This window comes from Chrysochloris asiatica, unplaced genomic scaffold (genome assembly GCF_000296735.1).
Source record: "Chrysochloris asiatica unplaced genomic scaffold, ChrAsi1.0 scaffold00081, whole genome shotgun sequence".
In the NCBI taxonomy this organism is placed as follows: Eukaryota; Metazoa; Chordata; class Mammalia; order Afrosoricida; family Chrysochloridae; genus Chrysochloris; species Chrysochloris asiatica.
Window position 1 is genome coordinate 12,894,051 of NW_006408599.1, and position 15,971 is coordinate 12,910,021.

Genomic DNA, 15,971 nt, shown 5'->3' on the forward strand with positions numbered 1-15,971 from the left:
TTCTGGGCCCATCTGCGTCCACCAACTGTCCCAGGACCACATGGATGTTCCATTGGAATCTCAGGGTGGGGCAGGTCATGCACTGAAGGAACTTGAAGGTCACAGAGCCAGTTGGTGGGCAAGCTCGGACTCTCCGGCAGCTGGTGAAGGACAGTGATCTAGAGCATAGACTCAACCAGTCAACCTGTCTCTGCCACTTGTTGACTTTGTGGTCTCAGGCAGATCACCGCCCCTATCTGTGCCTCACTTTCCTCATCTGTCAAATGGGAATAATGCCTGCCTCGTAGGCTTGGTGTGAAGAATCAATGGAAAGAGTCATGTGTTCGGCACAGAAGCAGCAGTCCTCACGAACAGCACTCCAGGATGGGAGGAGTTGATGGCAAGATGGGAGGACAAATGGATCGACACCCCAACTTCTAGCTTCCCAGCCCAGTCATGCTGGAAGGCTCAAAACTAAGAACACACATAAAGGGTCAAAAACCAGAAGTAACACACACTTTTTATTTGCTCTAGAACTTGGCTGCTGTGTCGTTTGAGGGTGTCATGCTTTCCCAGAGCCCCCTAGGGACACCCCACCCAGGGGTGCTGGGTTTCCACGTGAGGTCAGACTGCAGCACCCCTTCAGCCCTCATCAGTCCAGAAGGGCCGGCTACCTGCCCTGGACCAGCAAATTCCCTGAAACTGGAAAATGGTGCCTGCCTTTTCTGCAGGGTGGCTTTTCACAAGGCGGTTAAAATATTGCACTTGTAAATTAGGAAAACTGATGAGGCAAAGGTTTCCTATTACAGGACAACGTGCCAAGCATCCAACTACTGTTTAAATAAATAAAACACAAGGAGGGGGTCTGAGCTGCAAGCCCCAAGCCCCCCAGCAGGGCCCCAGAGCCAAGGTCTGGGCCCCCTGCCCCACCAGCCAGTTCTTTAAGGAACTTGGTCAACGCGAAGTCTCCGCAGCGGGGAGCAGCAACTCCGGATCTGGATTAGCTGGGTCCCTGACCTGCCAGAGCCGTTGGGCCCCCTCGTACCGGGGCAATGGGGACCCAGTGGGGCCAGCCCTTCTACGCCTCCAGTGGTCTGGGCTTCTCTTGGTCCAGGCCTTGCATCCAAATATCCATCTGTCCATCCGGAGATAAAGCCTCCGGGGGCCTTCTTGCCCCCTCCGTCGCAGTAGGGGAGGGAGACAGGTGGGAAGGGGGGCCCAGCCCGCCTGATGTAAACGCTGAGCTCTGCTCTGGTGATCCCTAAAGCGGGGGACTCAATTTCTTCTGGTTAATGAGGTCCAGGTAGAGGTCAGAGCGGAGGAAGCGAGGGTATGAGTCTTTTTCCATAAGCCCAAAGATGCGCTTCTGCGCCAGGTCGAAACAGCCCCGAGTGACACTCTGCAGGTTGTCCTTGGTGTGTTCCCGTGTGTATGAGTCCAGGTTTACCTGCAGGGGCAGACAATGACAGGGTCAGGGCTGTCTGTGAGGGGCTGACCCCGGGGGCCAGGTGCTGGGAAATGGACCATTCTGTGCCACACCTTAGGGTTCAGAGTGGAGGCCTTCAGGTCAGCAGATTCAAGTCCCGGCTTACTCACTACAGGGGTGGTAGAGTCTCTAGGGCCTAAAAACATCTCATCTAGGGTCAGACTGTTTGGATTCAAATCCCAGCCGTGCCATACTGACATGTGCAATCTTAAACAAATCCCGTTAGTTCTCGAAGCCCCTGATTTCTTATCTGCAGACTAGGAAAAATTATAGTGCATTCTTGGGTTGTGAAAATTAAACTAGATCACCCGGAAAAAGCACTTTGCACACAGGGCTTGGTACACAGCAAGTGTACAGTAGCTTTGTTGTTGTTGTTAAGTGCCGTCGAGTTGGTTCCAACCCATAGCGACCCTGTACAGGGTTTCCAAAGCTGTAAATCTTTACAGGAGCAGAAAGTCTCATCTTTCTCCCGTGGAACAGCTGGTAGTTTCAAACTGCTGACCTTGTGCTTCACAGCCTTATTCGTAACCACTACGTTACCAGAGCTCCTTGTACAATAGCTTAGGTTCTCTAAAACTGCCTCCTCATTTTTAAAATGAAGATAACATTAAAACCTATTTGCTTATGAGGATTAAGTATGGCAGCATATACATTAAAGAGCTGAGCACACACCTGGCATATCCTCTAACCCACAGCCATCGTGTCAATTCTGACTCTGAGGCTGTAAACTTTGCCAAGAGCAGGCTGCCTCATCTTTCTCCCAAGGAGTATCTGGTAGGTTCGAAACAACAACTTTTGGGTTTGCAGTTAAGAACTTAACTGTCTGTGTTATTAGGAGCTTCTGTCTGGCATATCTCAAAACTGAAACCAAACTCACTGCCATCGAGTCAGTTCCGACTTATATAAGGTTTTGAGGCTATAAATCTTTACGGGAGCACAAAGCCTCTTCTTTCTCCCTCTCAACCTTGCAGTTACCAATCCAATGCTTATCCTACAGTGCCACCAGGTCCCTAAATTACAGAAATTTTTATTCTTTAACAGGATTCTGCTCTTGCCTGGCCCCAGTTTGTTTCCTTTCTACCCTGGGCACATAACCTCCCAAGAGTCATTCTAGTTTCTCACCACTGAAGGGTCACTGGACAACGGGACTTGGGGGAACTGAGGACCCAGTCCGAGGTCCTACCTCCTTGCATGCCTGGATCGCGATGTACTCAGCAAAGATCTTCTTGGCTTTGGCTGTCATCTTGGACTGGGACTTGAGTTTCTTGAAGTCCTCACAGGCCAACCAGAACTCCAGGTTCTCTTCACTAAACTCGGTGCGAAGGAAGGCCTGGAACACGGCTAACCCATCTGTAACAAAATACCCAGATCCCAGGTGAGCTGGAGAGCCAGTCCCTCCTGCCCTCAGCACTCCTCAGCTTACCCCTTGGGGGGCCTTGAGGGTAGAGATGTAGCAGGGCTGGGAGCCCTGGGATGTGGTCCCAGGCCTGCCATTGCCTCTTTATAGATTGACCCTGGGCAGGTCTGTAATCTAAGCCTCAGGATTCCTCATTTATAAAACAGGCCTTTCTTCTTGAGCCCTGAGAGATTAGATGGGATCCTGCCCGCAGAATGACAGGTTCATTTTGCCCAGTGTAAGCCCTCACTCAGTACATAGAAATATTTACTGTTATTCTGGGAGCCTGGGTATGAGCACACAGGTCCCAACGGCCTCTAGCAAGCGATGCCAGTTCCCTTGGACAGGGAGGGGCTGGCAGAAGCCAGTCCAAGGCCAGACCAAGGATCTAGGCTCAAGACCAGCTTCTCTTCAACAGCCAAGGACACCAAGCTGGACCCAGGAAAGGGGTCAGCACTTTCTGGAGTCTGGACAAAGGAGAGAGGGAGGAAGGGGAAAGGAAAGGTGGGCCAGTGGGCCCCACTTACATTTGTGAAGCAGCAGCTTCTCCAAGGACTCACCCCACTTAAGGGCTTCCTCTGAAGTGGGCCTGAGGATAAAGGAAGGGACCCAGTGAGGCTGGGTTTGGGTGCTCTTTGGTAGCTGCCCTTGGCCCAGTTAGTGGCTGAACCCAGTGGGGAGCCTAGAAGGGAGACAGCTCCCAGGTACCAACATCTTGGCCCACCCCTCTTTCTTGGACCCAGCACCTCTGCCTAATCCCTCCCAGGCCCCCCAGGAGACCAGCTCCCCATGACAGTTGCTGCTGGCAGGGGAAACCAAGAGACCCTCCAAGTTCCAGAGCTGGACCAAGCCAATAAAACCCTTTCCACTCAACCCCACCACACAGCCTTGCTCCCCCAAGGCCAGTGAGTGTCCGAGGGGTCCCAGGGTGCCAGGGAAAACCTACTTGAACGACTTCATCACTTTGTCAGCCTTGCCCGTTGGCTGGGCCCCGGGAGACTCGTTCCGTCGCCTGAAGATGCCCAGCTTGTTCTTCATGTCCTTGGCTCTGGGGGCAGAAGCAGAGATGGGGTGGGTCAGTCTGGCATACTCAGCCCCTGGAACCGCAGGGTAGGGGCATTGTAGCTGGGGCGCGGGGCACCTACTCCTTCATCGTATGCCGCCTCTGCAGGTTCCCGTTGCGCGTGAGGTACATGCCTCGGAGCATCTCTGTAGGGCCCCGGAATAGTCCTCAGGGAACACCCCTGGGCTGCTGCCCTCACCCTGGGTGCCAGGTAGGCTGGCGTCGACAGTGCAGCCCGCAACCGCCTAGCGCTCGCTGGGATCCGGCTGGACGACAGCACTCTCCGGCTCAGCCCGGGAGCTCCACTCAGACTGAAGGAGCCAGGAAATGGGAGGGACCCGGAGGGGAGCGGAAAAAAAGATCCTCACTGGCCAACCGAGAGTGGAGAGGGAACCCGTGAAAGGGGCATGTGTCTGCGAGGGGCAGGAAACTAGACCCAGCTATTTGTGACCGGCCTCCTCGTTGCCATGGCGGCACGGAGGGGGGGCGGGGGGGAGGAGAAAACCAGTCGGCAAATTGCTGGGAGGGAAGGAGGGAGGCCCAGCCCACCAGGGTGGCAGGCCTGGCTATTTTTAACCAAGAACCATTTTTAGCCTTGCCACTCCCTCCAGCGACAACAGATTTCAGCGGTGGGCAGAATGGGGTTAAATGCCACAGGCCCCGCCCCTCCTGGCCCCCAGACCCCCACTATTGGGCACCTCCCAGGGGAGAGTTCCTCAGACCTAGTCACTGGTATTGGACACAAACCTTGCTCCAAAAGTCAAAGGAATGTCTTTAAGGCTTAACATAACGCCAAAAACTTGCAAAAACACTATTTGAATACTTAATTATTTAAATTTAAGCGCATATTTTGTTTTGTGACTTTTGAATGTGAAAATTTTTATTTTAATTTTTGGTTTCCATCCTTCTGATTGAACATGGAAAATGCTGACTTGAAAGCAAAAAAAAAAAAAAAATTAACTTAAAAATGTTTGATCAAAATCACAGAAATAAGTAAGTTAAAACAAATTTAAAATAATTAAACTTTCTAATGTATTTATAAGTTTGTAGCATTCATGCTTCTGAGGTTGTTAAGGCTGAAAGTGGCACTAAGACTTTTGGGACACGCTGTGAAAGGAAGTGGGACAGTGTCGAGGCCAAGAACAGTGGGTTCAAATCCCTGACCCAACAGTTGCCAGTCATGTGACCCTTGCCACATTACTTAGTGGCGGTATGCCAGTGGCGTCGTGAAATCGGTTCTGACTCAGCGACCCTGTATAGGGTTTCCAAGGAATCGGGCTGCAAACCGCAAGGTCAGCAGTTCGAAACTACCGGCTGCTCCGCGGGAGAAAGATGAGGCGTTCTGCTCCCGTATAGATTAACACCCTCGGAAACCCTGTGCAGGGTCGCTATGAGTCGGAACCGACTCCACGGCACATAACAACAACAACAACAAACCTATATGGAAACAGAAAGCCTCATATGTCTCCCACAGAACTTCTAGTAGTTTCAAACTGCTGACTTAGAGGTTAGACTCCTAACCACTTTGCTACATTATGTAGAGGTTAGACTCCTAACCACTTATGCTACCAGAGCTCCTACTAAGTTACCTAACTGCTCGGAATGTCAAGTTTGCTCCTTTGTAAAACAGGGATGATGTCAGTACCTATCTAGAGTTGTTGGAAGAATCCATAAGGAAAATGCACAGCACCTGCCACAAAATTGCTTAACACTTGGCTGGACAGAAGGTCAGAAATGCCCTGAGGATCTCGGGCAGTTGTACAGGGATGGGGACCCTGCTCAAGCAACTTCCAAGCCAATCAGATAAGACCAAAGAATCCTCAGATATAGCCCTGGGGTGACTGGGAGCAGAAGTTGCTACCCAGCACAGTGTGGAGCGCCATGCCCCAGGTCCCCTAGGGAGGACATAGCTTTCCTGGGGTCCAAGGGATTCGCACTCCAACCTACAGGCTGCTCCATTCCCCTGGGCTCTGTGTTTCTCTGTGGCTGGAGGAAACTGAGGCTCCTGCCCAGCCTCACCTTTTCTCTTGAACACACATGTGCAGGGCAATGCTGAGAAGACCTCGGAAGTCCCTGATTCCCATGAACAAACCTTAGAAAGATGGCTGGGGCAGAGGGGTCCCATGTGTCCCCATCTGTGCCTACAAGGAGCCATGAAGAGCTGGTATGAGTGGTCTCTGGGGGAGTAGACTTTGCCACTAGGGGCTCAAGGTTGCTTGGTAGTAGTGGTGCTGTGAAAAGGGACCTGTCTCAGACAGACTCTACACCCAGTTTAAGACATCAGGCCCTGGAGCCGGCATGCCAAGCTTTGGATCCCATCTCCACTGTTTACTTGCTGTGTAACCCTTGGACAAGTGATTTCGTTTACTCACTTGTAAAAATGGATAATAAAAATGCCTAACTGCCATCAAGTCGGTCCCAACCATAGCAACCCAGTATAGGATTTCAAAGGAGCGACTGGTGAATTTGAACCACCAACCTTGCAGTCCAGTGCCTTAACCTGCAGCGCCACATTTGTGAAAAAGATGAAGTTGGATAACACATGTCCTGCACACAGAACAGTGCCTGCCACAATAAATGTTAGTAATTATTTTTTATCGTGACCATAGATTCTATGAGTCCTTGAAGCATTCCAAAAGGCGAGAGTTGATGGACCCATCCTGAGTGTGGCTGGCCCTCAGCCCCCTTGGATGCCTGCCCTCTACTGCCATGCCCAGCTCCACTCCTGGGAACCTTCTTCCACCCCAGCAGCTCTGGCCTTGTGTGGAGCCTCCTCCATTCTAAAAGCAGTTAAATGAGGACAGTTGGTGCAAAGGACTATTTTTATTTATGCTTTGCCTTCCCTAGAAAGTGCAAATTGTTCCTGGCTAGAGAGTGGGAGAAGCCTCTAATAGCTGTAGAAAACTGGAAAGGGCAGAGGAATTGGGGTGAGAAAGAGATTCTAGGGTAGTGGACCCTGGCCAAGGTCAAGGCTAAGAAAGGCCGCCGGAGGCCTCTGGGAAGGAGCTCTGTCCTCCTCCCCCAGGCCCAAAGTGTACATAATGGTGGGTACTGCAGGACCTAAAGGGGAGGAGGCTGCTGTCCCCTCCCCTGTACTTGTTTCAAGTCTGAGGGTACAAGAACAGAGAACCGCCTCACACACCAGTTAGTTGGCAAGGGTAGCCAGAAAGGCTCTGGGAGCTTGGTGTCCGCTATCTGGGTCAGCAGCGCCCCCTCCTGGCAGTGCCTGGGACTGTTAGCATTCAGACCTCAAGACTGGAGGAGAATGCCTTAAGCTGTCGGTTCAGCCCCTCAAGAGGGAGCAAAGGACTTGTGGAGGTCACTCAGTCACTGCGCGCCTCAGAGGCTGGACCAGGGAAAGGGCTACCTGGCTGAGGCCTCTTTTTGGTTCATGTGCCCCCCTCTGTGTGAATACTAAGGACAGAGCTAGACATTCCAGACCCTGGTGCCACTGCTAAGCCTGTACCCCTGGAAAAGAGACAAGACTGAGGGCAGAGGAGAAAGCAGGGCACAGGGGAGCCGCTGGTCACAAAAGTCGGGGCCATGTTTTTTTTCAACGTACAGGTTTTTGCTCTTTCTCTTCCTGGAGCCTTCATCATCGTCGCCAACTGTGTCGGACCCACTCATCTGCAGAGAGAAGACAGACACGTTGCAATCTAGGTATCTAGGGTCTGCTGCCCAAGCAAGAAGTGACTCAGGGGTTCAATAGCTCCCGCAGCCAGCCCTCCTCTGTTCCCTTAGTATAACAGGTGGGAGCAGGGATTTCCCCCCCCCCCCCAACTGGGTCTCTCTTGCTGCACCTGGGAGCCTGGCTTGCTGGGGAGAAGCCCTATAAGTAACTAGTGCCTGGGGGGAAGCTATTGCCCTAGGCTGTACAGTAGGCTCGGAACAGGGCTCTAGTCGGAGCTGTGCTGAGTATCTGAACCTCTCTGAGCACATATTAGGAGGTAACAAGTATTTACCCAATAAATGATGGTATCAGGAGTGGGGAAACAGACTCCATAATATCAGTGTGATAGTTAAAGCTGTAAGTCAGTTGGGCTAGGCCATCATTTTCAGTGCTTGGGCACATATCTTGTAATCACCCTCCATTTTGTGAGCTGATGTGAACAGCCAATCTGTTAAAAAGGGTGTTCCCTTGAGGGTTTGGCAATCTGCTTCCATAAGGTTTTATAATCTCCGAAACCCTATGGAGCAGTTCTACTCGGTCCTATAGACTCACTATGAGGCAGAATCAACTCAGTGGCAGTGGTGTGTGCAGTGTTAGGGAGAACTCACCCGAAGACAACAAGTCTGAGAGCCTCACTGCTATACCACTACCAGACTAAGAAGCAGTGTTGAGCAATTTCACCTGCCACCACTCCATTGCAACTCAGAGATTCCACCCCACCCCGCAGCCATCTCCTCGACGGTGCCTGTGTAGGGCCCCTTCCCTAGAGCCTGAAGTGAGCTGGAAGTGGACACTAGGTCCGAAGGCAGGGCAGCAGACCATCAGGTGTGAATCCCAGTTATGACTCTTCATGGGATCTACCTCAATTTCCTCTTCTGTGAACTATAGAAGATGGGCTAAGCCTTAAAATGCTGTTTTCTTAATTCCAGAAAGAATGATTCCAGATACAGCCAGCAGGAGTGATAACTTGACTCATCAGAGCATCCTACAATTCACTACCAGAGAATCTTTGGATGGATGCATGGATAAATGGGTGAATTATAACTTCACTTAGGGAGTTCCTATTATGGACCAGAATGGAACTGGCATTAACTAGATGTTGTTGGGTGCCATCATGTTCATTTTTTGACTCCTGGCAACTCCATACAACAGTATAACTGCACCGAGGAGTTTTCTGGGCTGTACTCTTTCTCGGAGTAAGCCACGAGGTCGTTCTCCTGTGGAGTAGCTGGGTAGGTTTGAACTGCCAACTTTTCAGTAAGCAGCCTGCTTTTAACTGTTGCTCCACCAGAGCTCATTATTATCCAGATACTAATTCAACAAGCCTCATAGTGAATCCATAAATAAATGGCGGCTCAGAAAAGTCCAGCAGTCACTTGGCTGGTCGGTCTGATTCAAGGCCCATGTTCCTCCAAGAGAGAATGCTGCTACTCAGACTAAGGACAAGGCACAGTTTAATGTCTTCAGTGATGGTCTCAGGGGAAATGCCACTCCCGCAGAGTTGTAAACACACGTGTGCATACGTGCACACATAGGCACACACCCTTATACAGTGTGTGATTCCAGAGCTCAGGTTTGGAGCCAAGCCTGGAAACTGCCTGCCTCCACAGACTTTGGATACGCTTCCTAGCCTCTCAGTCTGTTTTTTAGCTATACCACAGCGTGGGGATGGCCACCCCACAGGGCTGCTGGAAGACTCACCAGAATAAAGTATGGGCCTCTGTGGCACACAGTGCTGGCACACAGGGCACCCTCAGTAACCAGGGACTGCCTGGTGAGCGTTATTGCTGTCACCTTATTGCACACACAGGCTGCCAGGCTGCAACCACACTGGGCAGGGCCCGTAGCCCCCACCCGTGGGAACAGGCCCACAGGCGCTGGGCTTCCTCCCATTCTAACCTCAGCTTCCGTACTTTATCGACTCCACACAATGGGCCTGAGGACCCTTCCCGTTCCGCCCACCACCCCTAGTCTCTGCATTGCTGGGAAATGGGCTCTTCCTTCCACTGGGAGGGGATCATCTTCAGCAGGGACAGGTCCAGGCCAAGCCAGCCCCACAGAGGAGTCCAGGCAGCTCCAACCCTGAGAGTCGGCCCCAGGGGCAGCTGAGGAAACCCAGGCACCCAGGAGAGTCCCAAGGACCAAGAAGAGAAACAACTGAGGCAGATTCCCAGCACCAGGGACTCTCCAACTCCCCAAGGAGACTCCAACCTCCATCGTTAGATGGGGCCAGAATGTTCCCAGATGTCTCCCACCCGAATGTGTAGGAAAGCCCGCCTGGGGGCTCAACACACAGAAGGACCTTTGTACCCTCCTGCTCACCACTGTCTCTCCAAGTGACCACAGGTGGGAGTCACTGGTGACTGCCCCAGCCCTTCCTGGCTACCTTCAGGGATTGTGAACTCACTGTCTCTTGGAACAGTAATTATAATTGTGATTATAATGGTAGTAATAGTTAAGAGTGTGGATTCTAAACTTCCCAGATTTGAACCATAGTTCAGTCATTTATTAGCTAATTGACTTTAGCCAAGTTACTCCCACTCTCTGGCTGTTGTTTGCCACTGAGTCGATTCCTACCTACCGGCCCCATATTATTCTACCAGACAGAGGAGAACTGCCACACAGAATTGCCTAGGCTAGGCGGTAGTCCTTATGGGAATGGATCACCACCAGGTCTTCATTCTGAGGAGCAGCTGGTGGGTTCACACAGCCGACCTGCCAGTTAGCAGCCTAGTGCGTAACCATTATGCCACCAGAATGTCTTTCCCTTTGTCAAAGTTTCTTAATTTGTAAAATGAAGATAACATTTAACAGGTCTATTGTGAAGGCTAAGTTACACACCTGGCATGATTAGCATGGCGTCTGGCATGTAGACATGCTCAACTAGTCATTAATGCTATCTGGTAGTAAGTAATGTGGAGTCTTGGGTGGTGCTGCGGGTTAATGCGCTAGACTGCAAAGTTGGTTTGAACCACAAGGTCGGCAGTTCAAGCTCACTAGCCGCTCCTTGGAAAGCCTATACAGGGTCACTATGGGTCAGAACCAACTCCACGGCAGTTAACAATAATAGTAATGGTGTTGTTAAGTGTCAAGTCGATTCCAACTCAAAAAATCTTTTGTGGGAGAAGAAAGTCTCATCTTTCTGCCAAGGAGCAGCAGCTGGTAGGCTCAAACTGCTGACCTTGTGGTTCGCAGTCTAGTGCTTATCTAATAGAGTATTACTAGTATCTATTGAACACGCACTATGTGCCAGGCATGGTGCTAGAAGTGCTTTTACATACATTATCTAATTTAAACTTCACAACGATTCTAAGAGCTATTTGCTGTTATTAACCCTATGTGCAGCTGAGGAAACTGAGGCCCAGAGCTGGCTGTTAACATGCCTGGGTTTTCAGAGCTGGCAAGTAGCAGAATATTTCAGTCCTAGCTCCAGAGCCTGTACCCCTAGAGCACACCCATGAATGAAGCAGGACTTCACTTGGCTTTCCTTTCTCTTCTCTTCTCTGCCCCTGACCTCTCTGGCCAAGCTCAGCCTGGACACCCCAGGGAGCCACATGGAAACACTGGGTCTAAATTCTAGGGGTATTTGCTGAGACACAGGAACAAGTCTTTAAGCTTCTTGTGTGTGTTGTCTAGCATATCTTGGACTTGGAAAGCCTCTTAGTGGTCGTCTTGTCTGCCTTCTAGCCTAGGTGGACAGCTCAGGGTAACAGGACTGGCACCTTTAGCTGACCGCCCCTGCCCAACCCAGCCCTCAGCAAGGGGAGGAGAAGAAGGAAGCACAAACAGGCTGGGGCCCCATGAGACCAGGCTGGGGTCAGATGTCCTGGCAGCATCCTGGGCCCAGATGCAGGATTTGTTTCCAGGATGTCTTGGAAGCTTCCAGAGAGCCAGGGAACCTGGCAGCAAGGGGCACCATGGAACCACTGTGGTCAGCACAGGAGCCAGACAGACCATAGGAGCTAGTTTCACTGGGCAACCCCTACATAAAGATTTGTTAAATGCTGTCACATTGGTTCTGACCCATAACGTCCTTGGATAGGATTTCTGAGGAGCACCTGTTGGGTTGAACCACCGACCTTGATGCTAGTAGTCCAGTGCTATCCTACAGTGCCACACCAATTTTTAAGAGAAAACTAAGGCTCAGAAAAAAGCAAACAATACGGCTGAGATTTCAAAGCCAGAGAAAGACAGAGCTGAGAATGAACCAGGGTCTGTCTGACTCCTCTCCATCTCCTCTTCTCCTGGGGACAGTGGCCTGTCAGCATAAGCTGACCTTTCAAGAAAGCCAGGCCCAGACAGGAAGATAGAATCACGGGTAAGTACTGCCTCTCCCCTCTGCCAGCACCCCTCTCTGCCTCTGCTCCTCACCCTCATGAGTTGCACAAGGTCTGAAGTAGAGTCCAGAGAGGCCAGCTCCGCCCTGACTCATGGTGGGGCCAGGAGCCCTCACTGCTACGTATCAGCCTCCCCATTTGTGGGACAAGAAGAAGGCTTTCCTTGCAGCAATGGTGTGAAGGGATCTGGAGGTACATGGTAAATACTGGGGTTACTGTTAACTACTCCCTTCCTCCTCAATATGATTACCATCTACGGGGCACCGACCAAATGCTGAGTACCAGGCAATACCCTAAAAATATGAGCTGAACCAAGCTAGTTTCATCTTCCCAGCAACCCTGTGAAGAAGGTATTGTTACCAATACCCATTTCAACAATGAGGGAACTGAGGCTCAGAGAAGGACAGGAGCTTGCCCAAGGCTCACCAGCAGTGATGGAGTAGGTAGACCAGGCATTTGTCCAGTTCAGGTTTTACTTGCCCCCTTCACAAAGGAGGACTTTTTACTGGAGCTAGCTGGCTAGAAGGAGCAGGGCTGGAGGTCTCTGAGGTCCTATAATTTCGTCCCTTCAGGCCAGGAAGGGAAGGAACACACCAAAAGCGGGTAGGGGAGGGACCTTGGGTTGAAACAAGGGTGAGCTGGTCCAGGTCTGCCGAACTCCCAGGTAAAAGTGTCTGTCCCAAAATAACAGCTGAGGTCAACTGAGTTCGGGAAGAAGACATGTACACAGGAGGGTGTGTGCTTTGTCTGTGTACAAATATTTGGATTAATACATTAACCCACTCTCACAGAGTCGGTTCCAATGCATAGCAATCTCCATACAGGAGCCGGCAGCCGCATCTTTTTCCTGAGGAGCAGCTGGTGGGTTTGAACTGCCAATCTTGTAGTTAGCAGTCCAATGCCTAACCCACCATGCCACCAGGGCTCCTTTGTATTGAGGCAAGGGGAGGACAAAACTTGGAAGGGTGTGGTGAGGAGAATCAGAATCAGGCACGGAATAGGATGTTGGGGTTCAGCCATCCTCCAGAGAGGAGTGGCCAGGCCCAGCCATAGAGATCCTAAATTTCCACCCTGGAAGGACAGAGTTCTGGGCCCACTTCCTGTAACCACTGCATCAAGAAACAGCCGAAGGTAGTGATAGCCCAACTTAAGGGAGCATCAGAAACCCTGGAGAGCTTGCTTAAAATGCAGGGTCTGGGCACCACCCCTGGGAAATTCTGAATCTAGGGGTCTGGAGTTGGGGCCCGAGAACCACTGGCTTTCAGGGTGTAGTTTCAATTTCTGGGTCTGAAGTTCAAGGTCCTTTTCTGCAGGGGCCCAGCCTGCCCTTCGAACCTGACCAAGAGGTTTCTTCTCAAATGCCAAGTATGACTTACTGAGAGTGGCTGAGAACTAATGCCTCTGAGGCCATGCTTCAGTCCAGCGGGGAAGAGTCCTGAAATCCATTAGTGATGTCTGTCGCGGGTTTGGAGCAGCAGTGGCAGCATGCATGCCCTGTGTCTGCCATCCCTGCCCTTCAGGAATCCCCTGCTCTAACTAGGCTGGCTTCCACAGATAGCTTTGTTCTGGTCATCTCCCCTTACACAGAATGTCTACCTCATCCTCTTGTTATCCTAAACTTGTTCAGTCTTCAAGGTCACGCATAGAGACTCTCTCCAGACAGCTCCCCTGCAGACCCAAAACCCCAGAGAACACTCCTCCCTGAGTTCTAAGATCTCCAAGGGTCAGCTGTAGTCCACCCACCTACCTTCAGAACAGTTCTCCGTGTAGCACATTGTTCTGGCTGCTAGCTCTTCAAGAGAAGAAATGGGGGCCTGCATTCTCTCAGGAAATGGTCCCGGTTCATCCTCCACCCCTCTGAGATGTTAATGCTAATAACCCCTACTTTTCAGAGAAGGAAACTAAGACTCAGAGGAGCTGAGTGACTTGTGCAAGGTCATACAGTAGGAACAGAACCTGGATTCAAGTGGGCTGGTGGGCTTCCAGGCCACCGTGCACTCTTTTCACCATTAGGCTGCCTTCCCAGCCCACTTGGGTGACTCATTCCTGATACACTACTACAGCCCCTGCTTGGTACAGAGCACAGAGCCTGGCACACAGCAGAACATCAAAAAAAAAACCCATTTACTCATCTATTTATAAATATTTGTTGCTGTTGTTACGTGCCATCGAGTTGGTTCCAACTCATAGCAACCCTATGCACAACAGAACGAAAACACTGCCCAGTATTTGCAAGGGGGCAAATAGCATGTCCATCAAGATCTCCAGCTCTGGAGCCAGACACTAATTCAGATTCAGTCCTTTATAAACTGTGTAACTTGTAGAGAGTTAGATCATCTCTCTGTGCTGCAGTTTCCTCATTTGCACAATGGCGAAACCAACAGTATCTATGCATAGGGCTGTTGTGAGAATGAATAAATGAATGTAAATGGCTTAGAACAGTGCCAGCACAGAGGAAAGCATGTGCTGTCATCAGAGCTGTGGCTGATCACATGGGCTTAGACTAGGTCTAAATTTTATATTTTTCCCACTGTAGTTTCAGACCTTTTAGATTCAAATGGCCCAAGTCCTGGCTAGCCCACTTGTTCTACTACTTCCTGTGGGGATCATCGATGGAGCTGAAAGAACACAACATCTGGAGTCATAAAGGCATGGGTTTAAGTCTAGGCTCTGTCTTTTTGCTCCCTCCAATCCTGCTTTGGAGTCCTGGTGTGGCACTGGGTTAATGTGCTGTACTGCAAAGGCACTTTGAACCACAAGGTCAAGCTCACCAGCCACTCCTCAGAAACCCTATCCAAGGTCACTATGGGTCGGAACCAACTCAATGGCACCTAACAACAACAACAACAACCCTATTTTATCCTCTGTCGAGTGGGGAGAAGGTTCATCAGGAGGCCTAGAGAAGAGCAGGGGCAGGCAGGGACCTCTGGTTCCTTGAAGTCCCTGGATCAGCCCCACCTACCCCTCCCCTCCTGGCATTCCTAGTCTCCTTACCTTCCTGTGCCCCGTGAAAAAGAGGGAGAGGTGGTGCATGGAGCCACCATTGCGGCCCAGTTCCTTCTTGAGGGTGCGGGGTGAAGGCATGGCCCAGCTAGGTGTGGCACCCTCGCCATCAGAGCAGTGCAAGGTGGTGTCGGAGGCAAAGCAGGGCCCACGGGCCTCCTGCAGCAGACTGCCCTCGCTGTGTGTCCGGCGCCGCAGCGAGTTCTGCACACGCAGCGAGAGTCCTCCCTCGGCACCCTGGCCCGTCTCGATCATGCTGCTGCGCTTGGCCTCCGTGTGTTCTCCGTAGTTGTCATCACTCGTGTCTTCGTCCTCAGCTTCCTCCCCCTCGTCTCCTTCATCCCCTTCCTCAGTCTCCTCAGCCCCTTCCTCCTCCTCTCCGGAGCTGCCACCCTCTGCCCCTGCCTTCTGGCTGTAAGCACTGTCCAGCCGGACCTCAGGGATCACGAAGGCTGGCCTGGAGGCCACAGGTGGGTTGCCGGTGACTGCTGGTGGTTCTCCAGAGCCTGTGGTCTCCTCAGTAAGAGCCTCAGCAGGCAGAGAGACCTGGCTGGGAGGCAGGTCTTGACATTGTAGAAGGTCCTGAGTAGGGGGTTCTGGGATGGCAGGGAGGGCTTCGCTGAGCAGAGGTTCCTGGCTGGGAGGGGCTTCCTGACAGAGTGAGGGTTCTTGGACTGAAGAGGGATCCTGGTATGGTGGAGAGTCCTTGCTTGGCAGGGGTTCTTGACCTGAAGGGGGTTCCTTGCAAGGAGGTGAGTCTTTGTTGGAAAGTGATTCGTGGCCAGGAGAGAGTTCCTGGCCAGCTGAGGAGTCCTTGTTGGGTGGGAGGTCTTGTTCTGGAGGAGGCTCCTGGCTAGGAGAAGGGTCCTTGCTAGATGAGGGATCTTCAGCACCTGGCCCCTTCTTTTCCTCCAAGGGCATCTCCCTCTTCTTGTCCACCTCCGTCTCAAACATCTGGGCAACAAAAAGAAAATAAGAAAAGTTCAAAAGAAAAGGCTGGTACACAAGAACACCCACATTTACAGATAATACCCACT

At 51.5% G+C, this 15,971-nt stretch overlaps 1 protein-coding gene across 3 annotated transcripts in view; it reads right to left on the bottom strand.

Annotated features, from left to right (window-relative positions):
- Positions 1-468: 468 nt before the first annotated feature.
- Positions 469-15,971, bottom strand: part of RGS3 (regulator of G-protein signaling 3) — a 168,929-nt gene continuing 153,426 nt past the window's right edge. The window contains exons 11-16 of one of the 3 annotated variants that reach the window (XM_006865695.1): positions 14,926-15,888; positions 7,487-7,551; positions 3,808-3,909; positions 3,389-3,450; positions 2,649-2,815; positions 469-1,426 (exon numbers count right to left, since the gene is read on the bottom strand). In XM_006865695.1, coding sequence (XP_006865757.1) covers positions 1,241-1,426; positions 2,649-2,815; positions 3,389-3,450; positions 3,808-3,909; positions 7,487-7,551; positions 14,926-15,888 — 1,545 coding nt within the window. In that variant the 3' untranslated portion in view covers positions 469-1,240. Of the gene's footprint in view, positions 1,427-2,648; positions 2,816-3,388; positions 3,451-3,807; positions 3,910-4,058; positions 4,077-7,486; positions 7,552-14,925; positions 15,889-15,971 lie in introns of those variants that run through there. The other 2 variants (XM_006865696.1, XM_006865698.1) reach the window with 2 other exon arrangements.